Consider the following 14968-nt stretch of genomic DNA (forward strand, 5'->3'; position numbering starts at 1 on the left):
CACTAAGTATCATGCTTTTTCATACCTTTGTGCCTTTCCCCACGACATTTCCCCTGCCAGGAATACCCTTCTCTCCTATGTGGTAAACTTCAGGATTGAGTCTATATGCCGAATTTCCCCCAGAAAGCCTTCCCAAAATGCTTCTCCCACTCCTGCAGAAATGACTGCCCCCCTCTCTGCTCCCACAGCATCTTGTCCATATAATGGGAGACACTGCAGCAACTGTATGTCTACTATCTCTTCCCAAGTAGCCTGCCCTTGGCAATGTCTTATCTCTCTCTCTCTGTTTGATGGCTGGCAGGAGATACTCAATAACTGTTTGTTGGATAAATGAATGTATGAATGTTAAGGTGAAACTTTTTTAAGTTGCTTAATCTCCTTCCACCATGCCAAGTGATAGAAAGGAAGGAAGAGATTAGTTGGAAATGGTTTCTGGAAGAGGCAGGAGTTACAAGCCTTGAATGATAAAAGACCAAAAGATCAGAGATTGTTACCTGTGTGTATCCTCACGTGGTTTTTATAATTTGTTGCACTGGCAAATGCCCTCCCACATCCTGGCTCTGTGCAGTAATAAGGTCTTTCTCCTGTGTGTGTCCTAACATGCACTTTTCTGATATTTGATGTTGTAAAGGACCGACCGCAGCCTTCGAACGGACACTTAAAGGGCCTTTCTCCTGCAAATATAAAGGGTAATACATTAAATGGTGCAAAAATATATAGAAGATTGAAATGTCTTATCCTTCAATCCTGCCTAGGATCATGCTCAAGACTCTAGCCTTCTGGTGCTGAACTTCCCTTTCGGCATTTTTTTTTGGCGGGGAGTTGGGGAAACAGCATCTTCCACTCCAAACTTAAATTTACATAAGAAACTGGGAATGGTATTCAAAACTAATCACTGATTACATAGTTCTCCAAGATGGAATCATCCAGGTAGGCAAAAAATGAGCTGAGAAAAGCAGAGAGAAAAACATAAGAAATATAAAAGAAAAGTACAGTCAGGAACATGAATTAAATTAGAACAAACCCAGAATTTCCTAAAAGCTTGTATCCTACTTGATTTATTCTACAATATCTTGCAGGAAAAAAAATTTTGCTCTTTAAAAATATGGTGTTTTGACCAGCCTGGTCAACATGGTGAAACCCTGTCTCTACTAAAAATACAAAAAATTAGTCCGGCGTGGTGGTGGGTGCCTATAATCCCAGTTACTCGGGAGGCTGAGGTGGGAGAATTGCTTGAACTCAAGAGGCGGAGGCTGCAGTCAGCCGAGATCGTGCCATTGTACTCCAGCCTGGGTGACAGAGCAAGACTCTGTCACGAGAGAAAAAAAAAAAAAGGTGTTTTAACTAATGTTCAACAAGATAATGCCTAATATTAACTGTGTCAGGAAATAGTAGGTGTTCAATACACACTTGTGTTAATGAACCAGAAAAAAAAAAAGAAAAGAAAATCTAGCGCCTAGCACATATGTCAAAAACACCTGCTGGACATACTACTACTACTCTCATTATCTAAGTTTATAAAAAGTCTGGCCAGGCACAGTAGTGCATGCCTGCAATCCCAGCACTTTGAGAGGCTAAGGCAAGCTGATCACTTGAGCTCAGGAGTTCAAGACCAGCCTGAGCAACATGGCGAAACTCCATCTCTACAAAAAAAATACAAAAATTTAGCTGGGTGTGGTGGTGCACACTGGTAGTCCCAGCTACTCGGGAGGGTGAGACGGGGGATCACCTGAGCACGAGAAGTCAAGGCTGTAGTGAGCTGTGACTGTGCCACTGCACACCAGCCTAGGCACTGAAGTGAGACACTGTCTCAAAAAAAAAAAATTCTGCTTTACCAATTATGTTTCTTTCCTTCATATTTGCTTTATACAATCTTGGAACACAAAAGGCCTTTAAATTGTCAAGCAAGAAGTAGCCTTTGCTTTTGATTCCCATGTACCCTTTTCTAGGACGAGCTCAAATTAGGCAAACAACTTCTGGGGAAGGGAAAAAAATATCTCTTTATGTAGACAGATACAGATATTTATCTATATATAGTAAGGATGTTAAATTTTTTTAACAGACGGAGTCTCACTGCGTTGCTCAGGCTGGAATGGAGTGGCTCTTCACAGGCACGACGGTTGCACACTGCAGCCTCGAACTCCTACCCTCAAGCAATCCTCACACCTCAGCCTCCCAGGTAGCTGAGACCACAGGCACATGCCACCATGCCTGGCTAGTTTGTTGTTTTTCTTTTGGTCAAATGAAATTATGATTTCCCTATTGGTGCAAAGCATTCCAAAAGATTTCTCCCCTTAAGTATGAAATCATTTTAAAAGGAGCAGGAATCTTTGATCCTATCTTTAGTAAGTTTTATTCACTATGTCAGCCTAAGGAAAACAAAGAGTTTATCTTAGGCAAGTCTTTTTCTCTTGGATCTAGATGACCTCTAAAGTATTCCCAGCTCTGACATGCTAATGATAGGGAATCAACTGTTCTAGAATAATTTTCACTGTATTACTACTCTGATTCTGTAACATCCTGCTTTGTTTTTGCACTGAAATCTTCTGTATTTGTTACAGAAGTCCTTATGCCCCTTACTCAATCCCACACTATACCAATGAAAACATCATGATTTTAAAGCTGTTATATGAACATGTGGTTTGACAAATGAATACAATGAAATAAATCACAATTCTGACGTTTTTAAATCAATATTTATAGAACTAGATTATTGGTTTGATATAGCTTTTATATAACAAGTTGGTTTTATTTGCAAATTCAAGTAGAATTTATGGGAGCTTGGAAATACTCACCTCTGATACAATAAAAAAAAAGTGCATGAATGAGATGGAAGCAGGGACCTACAGTTCTGTTCCTCAATGTTGTAAAGTAAAGCCAATTTGGGGTCACACTTGAGTTGCAGGTTAAACATTAATAGCTGCAGGAATCCTACATGGAAATTAGCTAAACTATTTCATATATTTCCACATATGGGGACACAGCTATCACATCATGTTTAAAACATCTATACTAAAATCCCAAACTAAATTACCTTAATGCTGCATTATTTAGTCAACAGCTTATAATAGCATCTCTTATCAATAGCTGCTGAACTTTTTTTAGCTCCAATCCAAAGCAAATATTTACCTTATTAATACCAACTCCACAAGTAATCAAGTATAAGGAGGAGAGGAGATGGTCGGGGAGATAAGAATAAAGTACTATTTAGGAAAATAAGATAAAATTTAAAGAGAAATGATCACAAAAAGTAATGAGTCTTCCTTTCTGTGGGGCTGTTGGGGTTCAGACACTTTCTTTAGCAGCTGCTTAATGCAGGAAAACAACTGGGTGCCTTAGGTTCTGTCTTAGATCGGCTGCTAATTAGATGTGTAATCCTAGGTAAATAAACTTGTTGCCCAGACAACTCCTAAAACCTGAGAGAGTTCGTGGTCTAGGGCCACTGTTAATCCTTTCTGGGACATAGACCCTTCTGAGAATCTAACAGAGCTACGGGACCTCATCCTGAAAAGCAGCAGACATGCACAAACAGCAAGTCATATGGAATTTCAGGGTTTTAAGAGAGGTCCTTGATACTGACTTCCTGAAACTCTTCCAGAGACTCCTTCCTCAAGTCCCCTCCCTGCAGATTTAAGAATTCCTGGCCTAATATGACACTCTGTTTCCACTAGTACCTGTATGAGTTCTGATGTGTTTCTGTAGATCTCCTGAAGTTTTGAAAGATTTAGTACAATTATCTTCTGAACACCGATATGGCTTTTCTCCTGTATGAGTTCTGACGTGACTTTTTAATCCATAACCTTTAAGAAAAAATTAAAAGAAATGTCATTACACAATATTCCTCTAAACGTGCACACTGAGATTAAGTCACTGAAAAATATAGTCAATACCAAGTATAAAATATTAGGCAAACACACTGAATAACTATTTAAAATGTACAAAAGGGCCAGGCACGGTGGCTAACACCTGTACCCCCAGCACTCTGGGAGACCAAGGCGGGCGTATCACCTGAAGTCAGGAGTTCCAGCCCAGCCTGGCCAACATGGTGAAACTCCGTCTCTACTAAAAATACAAAAAATTATCCGGGTGTGGTGGTGCATGCCTGTAGTCCCGGCTACTTGGGAGGCTGAGACAGGAGAATCGCTTGAACCCAGGAGCGGAGGTTGCGGTGAACCGAGATCACGCCACTGCACTCCAGCAACAGAGTGAGATTCCATCTCAAAAACAAACAAACAAAAAAATGTACAAAAGTATCACAGCTCAGGACTGCCATCCTAAAAATTCAATAGTTTCATTTCTGTCTAGAAGAGGCTGTGTGTTTCTTTTCTAAAGTGCTTCAGTTTTGTTTTGTTTTGTTTTGTTTTGTTTTGTTTTTTGAGACAGAGTCTTGCTCTGTCACCCAGGCTGGAGTGCAGTGGTGCGATCTCGGCTCACTGCAAGCTCCGCCTCCCGGGTTCACGCCATTCTCCTGCCTCAACCTCCTGAGTAGCTGGGACCACAGGTGCCCACCACCACACCCGGCTAATTTTTTGTATTTTTAGTAGAGACGGGGTTTCACCGTGTTAGCCAGGATGGTCTCGATCTCCTGACCTTGTGATCCACCCGCCTCAGCCTCCCAAAGTGCTGGGATTACAGGTGTGAGCCACCGCGCCCGGCGAGTGCTTCACTTTTATCAGATGTTCTCATACTCCAAAAGCTCAAAGTAGAATCAAGACATGGAATGAAGAATGGAAGTCAGGAGGCCTGGTGCCAGTCCCGGCCCTGCTGGATGCAGCGGTCTCATCCCATTGCTAAGGCCTGTCCTGATGTTAGAGTCTATGGCAGCCTTTAAAGCTTGGCTTTTATTTTCCTGCTAAAATAAACAGAATGTGGAGGAGTGAAAAGTATCAAACACAGCAGGCAGGCCGGGTGCAGTGGCTCACACCTGTAATCCCAACACTTTGGGAGGCCAAGACGGACGGAATACTTGAGACCAGGAGTTTGAGAGCAGCCTGGCCAACATAGTGAAACCCCATCTCTACTAAAAACACAAAATATTAGCCAGGCATGGTGTCGCGCGCCTGTAATCCCAGCTACTTGGGAGACTGAGGCACTAGAATTGCTTGAATCTAGGAGGCAGAGGTTGCAGTGAGCCAAGATTCTGCCACTGCACTCCAACCTGAGTGAGCGACAGAGTGAAACTGTGGGAAGGGAGAGAGGGAGGGAGGGAGGGAGGGAGGGAAGGTGGGAGGGAGGGAGGGAGGGAGGAAGGAAGGAAGGAAGGAAGGAAGGAAGGAAGGAAGGAAGGAAGGAAGGAAGGAAGGAAAAAACACAGCAGGCAGAGACAGGTCAGTGAAGAAAAGAACAGAGAGGGGTCTAGAGCAAGCAGGACAAAAGGCAGTTATGAGAGAGACTGAAGAACTGATCATGTGCTTCTGCAGATTCAGACACAGCCAAGGGGTCAGTTCCTTCCACTAGCCTGTCTCTACTTGACCCCTAATTAGAACCAAGAAAAAAACAAAATTCATACTTTTACCTGTTGCAAATGCCTTCCCACAGCCTGCATGCTCACACTGATAAGGCCGATCTCCTGTGTGTGACCTCTCATGGACCTGTGATTAAAATGCAGGCATGATTCTATTTCCTTTACCTATTCCTCAGGAATATGGTTGCAACACAGACCTACTTTTTCCCACACTGCTAAATGATTTTGTTGTATGCTTTTTTTTCCTTATAAAAAAGATAACTTCACAAAAACGATAGCCCAATAGTTCTCAATATAGACCTAAATGTTAAATATTAAGAGGTACCTACTAATAATATTTTAAGTAGGGAACAGGAACGTTTGAGGCGTGAGCTTTCTCGAGTGGTCAAAGGTGTTTGCATGAAACATACACATGATGAGAAACTAGAAGCAGGGGGCTGGGAGAGGCTACACAACGTAAGGTTAAGAGTGTGGAGGCTGCTGCTAGAGGGGCCTGGATCTGAGGCAAGGATCCACCACTGCCCAGTGGTGTGGACATGGGCACTTGCCTTCTCTAAGCCTCAAAGGCCTCTCTGAAAAGTAGGGACACAATAGTATCTACCATAGAGGGATGCTGTGACAAATGAGTAACAATGACAATGGCTAACATTTACTGAACATTTACCACATCAGGCCACTCTTTTTAGTACTTTATGTGTATAGTATTAATTTATTTAATTTTTACAACCACTCTGAGAGGGAGACAACTCTTAGGATCCAATTTTATAGATGAGGAAAATGAGGTACTAAGAGGTCAACTAACATGTCAAGGTTACTGATAAATAGTGAAGATGGGCCCTAGGGTCACTATTCCAGATATGCTAAGTGCACACTTCGTGACACATTGGAAGTTCTTTAACAAATCTTAGCTATTATTGAGTCATGGTATATTCTGTTACATATAGCAACAAGTGAAATAATAATACTTAGCCCAAATATTTATGTATTTATTATTATTTTTTTGAGATGGAGTTTCGCTTTTTGCTGCCCAGGCTGGAGTGCAGTGGTGCAATCTTGGTTCACTGCAACCTCTGCCTCCCGGGTTCAAGCAATTCTCCTGTCTCAGCCTCCCGAGTAGCTGGGATTACAGGCGCCTGCCACCGCGCCCAGCTAATTTTGTATTTTTAGTAGAGACAGGGTTTCACCATGTGGCCAGGCTGGTCTCGAACTCCTGATCTCAGGTGATCCACCCACCTCGGCCTCCCAAAGTATTGGGATTACAGGCGTGAGCCACTGCACCCGGCCTTAGCCCAAATATTTAAAAGACAAATTAATACCAACTTTTGCTAGATTTCAGTGAATTAACAGAGATGTGTGACTACACACATATCTCTCATATAATTATATGGATTTCATACTTGACAACATATATTCAAATACATAGAGTACCTACCATGTGCCAGGTAGTATCCTGGACACCAGGAATACAGAGATGAAAAAAACACAGTCCAAGCCCTCAAAAAATTAACAGTCTCTAAAGTCTGCATAGGTTTTTACATGTCTGTGTATGAGTGTGACCAAGTCCCAGTATCTTGATAACGGGGACAAAACAGTGGCATCTGAATTACACAAAAATATGATCTTAGTATTTAATATCCTAGGTATTCTCATAACCAGATAGAACATTTCTTTTATATATACCTTGAGATGATGAGCTGTTGTATATAATTTTCCACATCCATCATATTCACATCGAAATGCCTTCTCTCCACTCTGCTGAGATTTAGCAGTTACTCTTGCAGCATGTCCTTGTAAAACAATCTAAATAAAACAAATAGTATCATTTAAATTACTTAAGCCAGGCACAGTGGCTCATGCCAGTAATCCTAGCACATGGGGAGGCAGAGGTAGGCGGATCATTTGAGCCCAGGAGTTCAAGACCAGCCTGGGCAACACGGCAAAACCCTGTCTCTATATAAAAAAATTATTAAAAAGTTACCCAGGTGTAGTGGTGCATCTGTGGTTTCCAGGCACTTGGGAAGCTGGGGTGGGAGGATCACCTGAGCCCAGGGAGGTCAAGGCTGCAGTGCACTGTGATTGTACCACTGCACTCCAGCCTGGGTGACAGAGTGAGACCTGTCTCAATCAATCCATCAATAATACAGAAATAAAATAGACAAATTATGATTTTCAGAATAAAAAAGATAAAACTGTTATGTGGGTTTCCAATCTCAGGTCATCACTTTATTAGGATTCTCACCCTAAGTCAGTCACATTAATTCCATTGCATGGCTGAATTCAGTGACTCTGAAAGTACAGCAGTCAAAAGGAGAGTCACAGAAATACACAGCTGGAGCTCACAGATTCTTCCCACTCTAGAAAATCAACCTAAGTAGCATCTTCATTGGATGCAGGTATTCCTTGATATACTCAAGTGATCCGTCTACCTGCTTTTTTTAGAACCTGTGTCCTAAAAACAATGTCAGAAGTGTTTTCAATTTCAAAAGCAATGAGAAAGGGGGGAATTAGATCATCTGAGTCACCTATAGGAAACATTACAATCCATACAAAAAAATTACTACTCTGCACTTATATTCATTAGAAGATCATTTTTCTAGGATGTAATACCATAAAAATCCAAACACTGATTTTTAAAGACTTTTTAAAATAGAAATTAGGGTATCATAAAAATTGAAGAATGACTTTCTACTCTGTGGGCCATGTGGTGATAGTGTTGCAACATCCTATCTCTGCAGACTGTCACACATGGCACATAATTCTGGGTAATGACCTACTACAATTACACACATCCCAGAATGGTAAGGGGAGAGAAAGGAGGAGTTATAGAGGCTAGAATAACAGTGGGGGAATTGAGAAATACCCTGCATTAGGTGACAAGAATATAGAAAGACTTTGACTTTTCCTTGTAATATAAATCAACTAAAAAACAAGCAGGAGAGATCTCAGTGTAATTGTTAAATTACAAGCTATTTATTTGGTCATCCCCATACTGTGGTATGTCTATTAAACGTTGCAGACCATAATTTTCTGAACGAAGGTAGATCTGCTGATAAAATATTTGTATAAAAGTATGCATAGGCCAGGTGCAGTGGCTCACGCCTGTAATCCCAGCACTTTGTGAGGCCAAGGTGGGCGTGTCATGAGGTCAAGAGATCGAGAACATCCTGGCCAACATGGTGAAACCCCATCTCTACTAAAAATACAAAAATTAGCTGGGCGTGGAGGTGCACAGGCCTATAGTCCAGGCTACTCGGGAGGCTGAGGCAGAAGAATCGCTTGAACCCAGGAGGCGGAGGTTGCAGAGCCGAGATCACGCCACTGCACTCCAGCCTGGAGACAGAGTGAGATTCCGTCTCAAAAAAAAAAAAAAAGTATGCATAATTCCCAATGGGCAAAAGGGAAATGTTCATTATAGACTGAAAAGTGCCTATACAAAGAATAATGTAATTCTACATCTTTTCTGTCTAGAAAATTCCATCTCTCTACTTCCATGAGGCCTGTTCTCATCATTCCAAACACAGATGATTCTTCACTTCCTCAGCAAACCTGTGATATTTAGCTTATATCACTGGTATGAAACTTGACCTTCACACTGTCTTGTTGTAAAGATATTTATATTTCCTTCTCTTCCCTATTAGTCTATCAGTTACTTGAAGTCAAGAACTATGTCTTATATGCCTTCATAACTCACAGTGCTAGGTTCACCCTGAAAATGTCATAAGATTTATAAAAGGATTCATACCACTAAAATATATGAACAGAATTACAAGAAATTTTTCTTTTTAGGGGTATTTTTAAAGTTCTAAAATTAAGATTGTGGTAACTGTTCAATTTTCTGAATTTACTAAAAACCACTAAGCTGTATACTCTAAATGGGTAAATTTAAGTATGTAGGCTGTGCCAGGCACGGTGGCTCAGGCCTGTAATCTCAACACTTTGGGATGCCAAGGTGGGTGGATCACCTGAGGTCGAGTTCGAGACCAGTCTGACAAACACAGTGAAACCCTGTCTCTACTAAAAATACAAAATTAGGGCTGGGTGCAGTGGCTCACAACCGTAATCCCAGCACTCTGGGAGGCCAAGGTAGGCGAATTCACCTGAGGTTGGGAGTTCCAGACCAGCCTAGCCAACACAGTGAAACCCTGTCTCTACTAAAAATTACAAAAAATAGGTGGGCGTTGTGGCATGTGCTTATAATTCCAGCTACGAGGGAGACAGCGGCAGGAGACTCGCTTGAACCTGGGAGGCAGAAGATGCAGTGAGCCGAGATCAAGCCACTGCACTCCAGCCTGGGAAAGGAGCAAGCCTCCGTCTCAAAAAAAAAAAGGCCGGGCGCGGTGGCTCATGCCTGTAATCCCAGCAGTTTGGGACGCCGAGATGGGCGGATCACGAGGTCAGGAGATCGAGACCATCCTGACTAACACGGTGAAACCCCGTCTCTACTAAAAATACAAAAATTAGCCGGGCGTGGTGGTGGGCGCCTGTAGTCCCAGCCACAGGGAGGCTGAGGCAGGAGAATGGCGTGAACCCGGGAGGCGGAGCTTGCAGTGAGTGGAGATCGCGCCACCGCACTCCAGCCTGGGAGACAGAGCGAGACTCCGTCTCAAAAAAAAAAAAAAAAAAAAAAAAAAAAAAAAAAAAAAAAAAAAATTAGCTAGGTGTGGTGGCGAATGCCTGTAATCTCAGCCACTTGGAAGGCTGAGGCAGGAGAATCACTTGAACCCAGGAGGTAGAGGTTGCACTGAGCTAAGATCATGCTATTGCACTTCAGCCTGGGCAATAAGAGCAAAACTCCATCTCAAACAAACAAAACTAAATAAATCAATCAATAAATAGTATGTAGGCTAGGCACAGTGGCTCAAGCCTATAATCCCAGCACTTTTGGAGGCCAAGAAAGGCAGATCGTTTGAGATCAGGAGCTCGAGACTATCCTGGGCGAATGGTGAAACCCCATTTCTACAAAAAACGCAAAAACATCAGCTGTGCATGGTGGCACCTGCCTATAATTCCAGCTACTCAGGACTGAGGTGAGAGGATTGTTCAAGTCCAGGAGGTTAGGCTGCAGCAAGCTGTGTTTGTGCCACTGCACTCCATCCTGGGTGACAGAGTGAGACACCTGTCTTTCTTTTTTTTGAGACGGAGTCTCGCTCTGTCGCCCAGGCTGGAGTGTAGTGGCACAATCTCGGCTCACTGCAAGCTCCACCTCCCGGGTTCATGTCATTCTCCTGCCTTAGCCTCCCAACTAGCTGGGACTACAGGTGCCCGCCACCACGCCCAGCTAATTTTTTTTGTATTTTTAGTAGAGACGGGGTTTCACCGTGTTAGCCAGGATGGTCTCGATCTCCTGACCTTGTGATCTGCCTGCCTTGGCCTCCCAAAGTGCTGGGATTAGGGGTGTGAGCCACCATGCCCAGCTGACACCTGTCTTAATAAACAAAAAATACAGAAATAAAATAGATAAAATTACAGTGACAAAGCGAGACCCTGTCTCAAAAATTAAAAAAAAAAAAAAAAGTATGTAAAATATATCTTTTTCTTGTTTTAAGAAATTGGAGTCTTGCTATGTTGTCCACACTAGACTCAAGTTCTTGGGTTCAAGGAATCCTCCTGTCTCAGCTTCCTGAATAGCTGGAACTACAGGCATGTAACACTTTGCCCAGCTAGTATGTGAAATATATCTTAATAAAACTATAAGAAATGGAAATCAAATATTATTAGAACAAAAAAGTTTCCTAGGCCAAATGCAGTGGTTCATGCCTATAATTCCAACACTTTAGGAGGCCAAGGTGGGAGGATCGTTTGAACCCAGGAGTTTGAGACCGGCATGGGAAACATGGGGGAACCCCCATCTCTGCAAAAGATAAAAAACTAGCTGGGTGTGGTGGTGTGTACCTGTGGTCCCAGCTACTTGGGAGGCTGAGGTGGGAGGATCACCTGAGCCTTGGGAGATCAAGGCTGCAGTAAGCTATGATCGCCCCACTGCACTCCAGCTTGGGCGTCAGAATGAGATCCTGTCTCAAAAAAATCAGTTTCTGTTTACTTCTCATGAAAACAGAAGAGCCTCTATGAACCCTTTAAAAATTAGCTATTATTTTAATAACTTCATTATAATATTTTTCATGTATTGTAACAGCAACACATATACTCTGGAGGAATCTGGATACCATAGTGAAGAACAAAAAGTTCAACCAGGCACGGTAGCTCACATCTGTAATCCCAGCACTTCTGAGAGATTGAGGCAGGTGGATCACTTGAGCCCAGGAGTTGGAGACCAGTCTGGGCAACATGGCAAAACCCCATTTCTACAAAAAAATACAAAAATTAGCTGGGCATAGTGGTGTGTGCCTGTCATCCCAGCTACTTGAGGGGCTGAGGCAGGAGGATTACTTGAACCCAGGAGGTTGAGGCAACAGTGAGCCAAGATTGTTCCACTGCCCTCCAGCCTGGATAATAAATGAGACCCTGTCTCAAAAAAAAAAAAAAAAGAAAAAAGAAAAAAAAAAAGCTCAAGCGTGTTATAATTCCACCATCCAGAGAAAACCATTGTCAACTTCTTGGTCTATTTCCATTCAGTATTTTTTATTTATTTATTTTAGAGATGGGGTCTCACTCTGTCGCTCAGGCTAGAGTACAGTGGCACAATCACAGCTCACTGCACCCTCCAACTCCTGGGCTCAAGTGATCCTCTTGCCTAGCCTCCCATGTAGTTAGGACAACAGGTGTGTACCACCACGCTCAGTTTGTTTTCAAAAAAAAAAAAAAAAAATTGTACAGATGGAGTCTTGTCATGTTGTCTAGGCTGGTCTTGAACTCCTGGCCTCAAGCAATCCTCCTGCCTCAGCCTCCCAAAGTGTTTGGATTACAGATGTGGGCCACATGCCCAGCCCAGTGTTTTTTAAATACACATATAAGTGTAGAGCTTTATTTTAGTAGAATTGACATCAGGCTTTATATGATTTGTAAAGGCAGATTTCAACTGACGAAAGACTCCAAATTAAGAGAAAAGGACTCTTCTTCCTGTTCTCTTCCCCTCCTCTCTAAGAGCACTATGAAATGAAAGTGCTTACCACCTTTCCACATCTGTCAAACTAAGCCCAGCTGCTCACACTTTCAGACTAGGTAGCAGCAGCAAATAATCCCTGAAAGACTCATATCTGAATCTTTTCTGTTCTTCTATTGCTTCCTCCTAAGACAATTTATTAGGAGCTTCATTTCTGGTATGAAACATATACCAGGAATTTGGCATCTAATTTAGTTAAGCCAAGGAAACAATGTTGAATTCCTAACCAATGATGAGTATTGGAAATTTTTTCCAAAAATGTACTTGTTTTTGCTCCTATTCTTAATGTCTATAGTGGAGACTTTAAGAACTTACAGTAGTAAAATAAGGGTCAGAAAATTCAGTTTAGGGAGAACTACTGAGGTTTCTGAATGTGTGCCTATGGGGTGGGGACATGGGTGATAACAGCAAGGTTTCGTATTTCTAAGCCAGCTGAAGTCACTAGCATTTGGCATGCTATGAGAATTATTAGTAAGGGCAGTGTCCAACAGAATTATTTCCACTACTATCTAATTACCCAAAACAGACCTCTCTTAAAGGCATTCTCACGAAGTGCAGTAGGATGAATACCTGTACAAACACCCAACTAACAAAAGGAACCTCTGGAAAGAAAACTACAAAAATAGCAATGACCTACAGTATACAGTAGTTGGAAAAATAAAAGGCCAGGAAGACACAGTCAAAAAGTCATTCTGGCTTTTATCTCAATGCATAGAGTATTTGGGTGTGATAGGATTCCCTCTCTTTTTATTGGAAATGTTTCCTTGCAAAGCTCTTTATCTCCAATCTAGGCTAACATTTACCTTCTCAATTCCCAAATAAATGTTTTTTTTCTATTTGGAACCCACTTTGTATCTATACCTTATTCTATTTCCAATAAACTACCCTTTATACCTATCCCTCCATCACAACTCCCTACCACTTCCTATCACAACATTGTAAAATAATAAATGTTTAATAAATGATTGGCTAAATACCTACTTCTTAAAATGATAAATAAAATACTGTTCCTGCCTTTGTAGGGCTCTCAGTCTAGCTAGTAAAACTGTGCTATTAATGAAGGATTATAATGGAACATAATAATTGCTATCACAGGAGTCTATGAAAAGATCTAACAGGGCAAAATGCAAAAGTAGGGAGATGTAGGTTAGGGCAAGCTGTCTAGGGGTGAAATTTGAAGGCTGAAGAAGACGACTGGGGAGTGCTGTCCAGGCAGAAGGAACAGTATGATCAAAGGTTTACAGTATATCTAGAAGAAGTGGAAACAACATGAGAGTATTATGCTTACATAATAGAATGAGTTTCATGAAAATGAAAGTTTAGGACCAAGTTTGTGAAAAGCAATAGATGCTACCCCGAACAGTAAGCCTAGACAATGCAAGCCAAAGGAAGGTGTTAAAAATTTTTAAGTAAGGGACAAGCCAAGATCAGCTCTGTGTTTTAATTAATTAATTTATTATTATTATTATTATTATTTTTGAGACAGGGTCTCGTTCTGTTGCCCACACTGGAGTGCAGAGGTGCAATCTCAGGTCACTGCAACCTCCGCCTCACAGGTTGAAGCAATTCTTGTGTCTCAGCCTCCCGAACAGCTGGGACTACAGGCGCGTGCTACCATGCCTGGCTATCTGCATTTTAGAAAGAGAACTACAGTAATGGCGGGGAACAGATTGAAAAGACAAATAAGGTAGGGAAACCAAAAGAAGTTTGTATAATCATAAATATGCAGGAAAGAAGTGATAAAAACAAACCTAGGATAATGACTGTGGAACAGAAAGCAATAGCTGATTCTACAGATGTTTTAGGGGCAAAAATGGACAGAATCCATAACTCAAAAGCTCAGTTAAAAGACCAAAACTATAATAGGTACTTCAGGGTTATGTAACATGAGATATGTGCAGTCTCTGTCAAAGAAACAGCAATCTGATATATCATCACAAGGGAAAACTCTCAAGGGCAATTTTGAAGCTAACACCAATGAAATATTAATCAGCTTCCAAGAACCATGTATAGAAAATGACTTAACTGGTATTTAATGTATGTTCTGAGAATTAAGACATAACCTTAGCTCTGCCATAAATTCATCATGTAACATTGTGCAAGATACATAGGGCGTATCTGCCTGTCTATAAAGAACATATTGTGGCCAGGTGTGGTGGCTCAAGCCTGTAATCTCAGCACTTTGGGAGGCCGAGGCAGGCAGATCACCTGAGGTCAGGAGTTCGAGACCAACCTGGCCAACATGGTGAAATCCCATCTCTACTAAAAATACAAAAATTAGCCGGGCGTGGTGGTGGGCACCTGTAATCCCAGCTACTCGGGAGGCTAAGGCAGGAGAATTGCTTGAACCTGGGAGTCGGAGGTTGCAGTGAGCCAAGATTGCGTCATTGCACTCCGGCCTGGGTGACAAGAATGAAACTCCATCTCAAAAAAAAAAAAAAAAA

The 14968-nt window shown here is 41.9% G+C and overlaps 1 protein-coding gene across 4 annotated transcripts in view; it reads right to left on the reverse strand.

Annotated features, from left to right (window-relative positions):
• ZNF143 (zinc finger protein 143) overlaps nt 1–14968 on the reverse strand; it is a 62992-nt gene that overhangs the window by 23769 nt on the left and 24255 nt on the right. For all 4 annotated transcript variants that reach the window (XM_025357809.1, XM_025357807.1, XM_025357808.1 and 1 more), the window contains 4 exons: nt 7145–7264; nt 5516–5591; nt 3675–3800; nt 495–674 (listed from right to left, as the gene is read on the reverse strand). In XM_025357809.1, the coding sequence (XP_025213594.1) occupies nt 495–674; nt 3675–3800; nt 5516–5591; nt 7145–7264 (502 nt within the window). The remainder of the gene's footprint in view (nt 1–494; nt 675–3674; nt 3801–5515; nt 5592–7144; nt 7265–14968) is intronic.

Source organism: Theropithecus gelada, chromosome 14, assembly GCF_003255815.1.
Source record: "Theropithecus gelada isolate Dixy chromosome 14, Tgel_1.0, whole genome shotgun sequence".
NCBI lineage: Eukaryota > Metazoa > Chordata > Mammalia > Primates > Cercopithecidae > Theropithecus > Theropithecus gelada.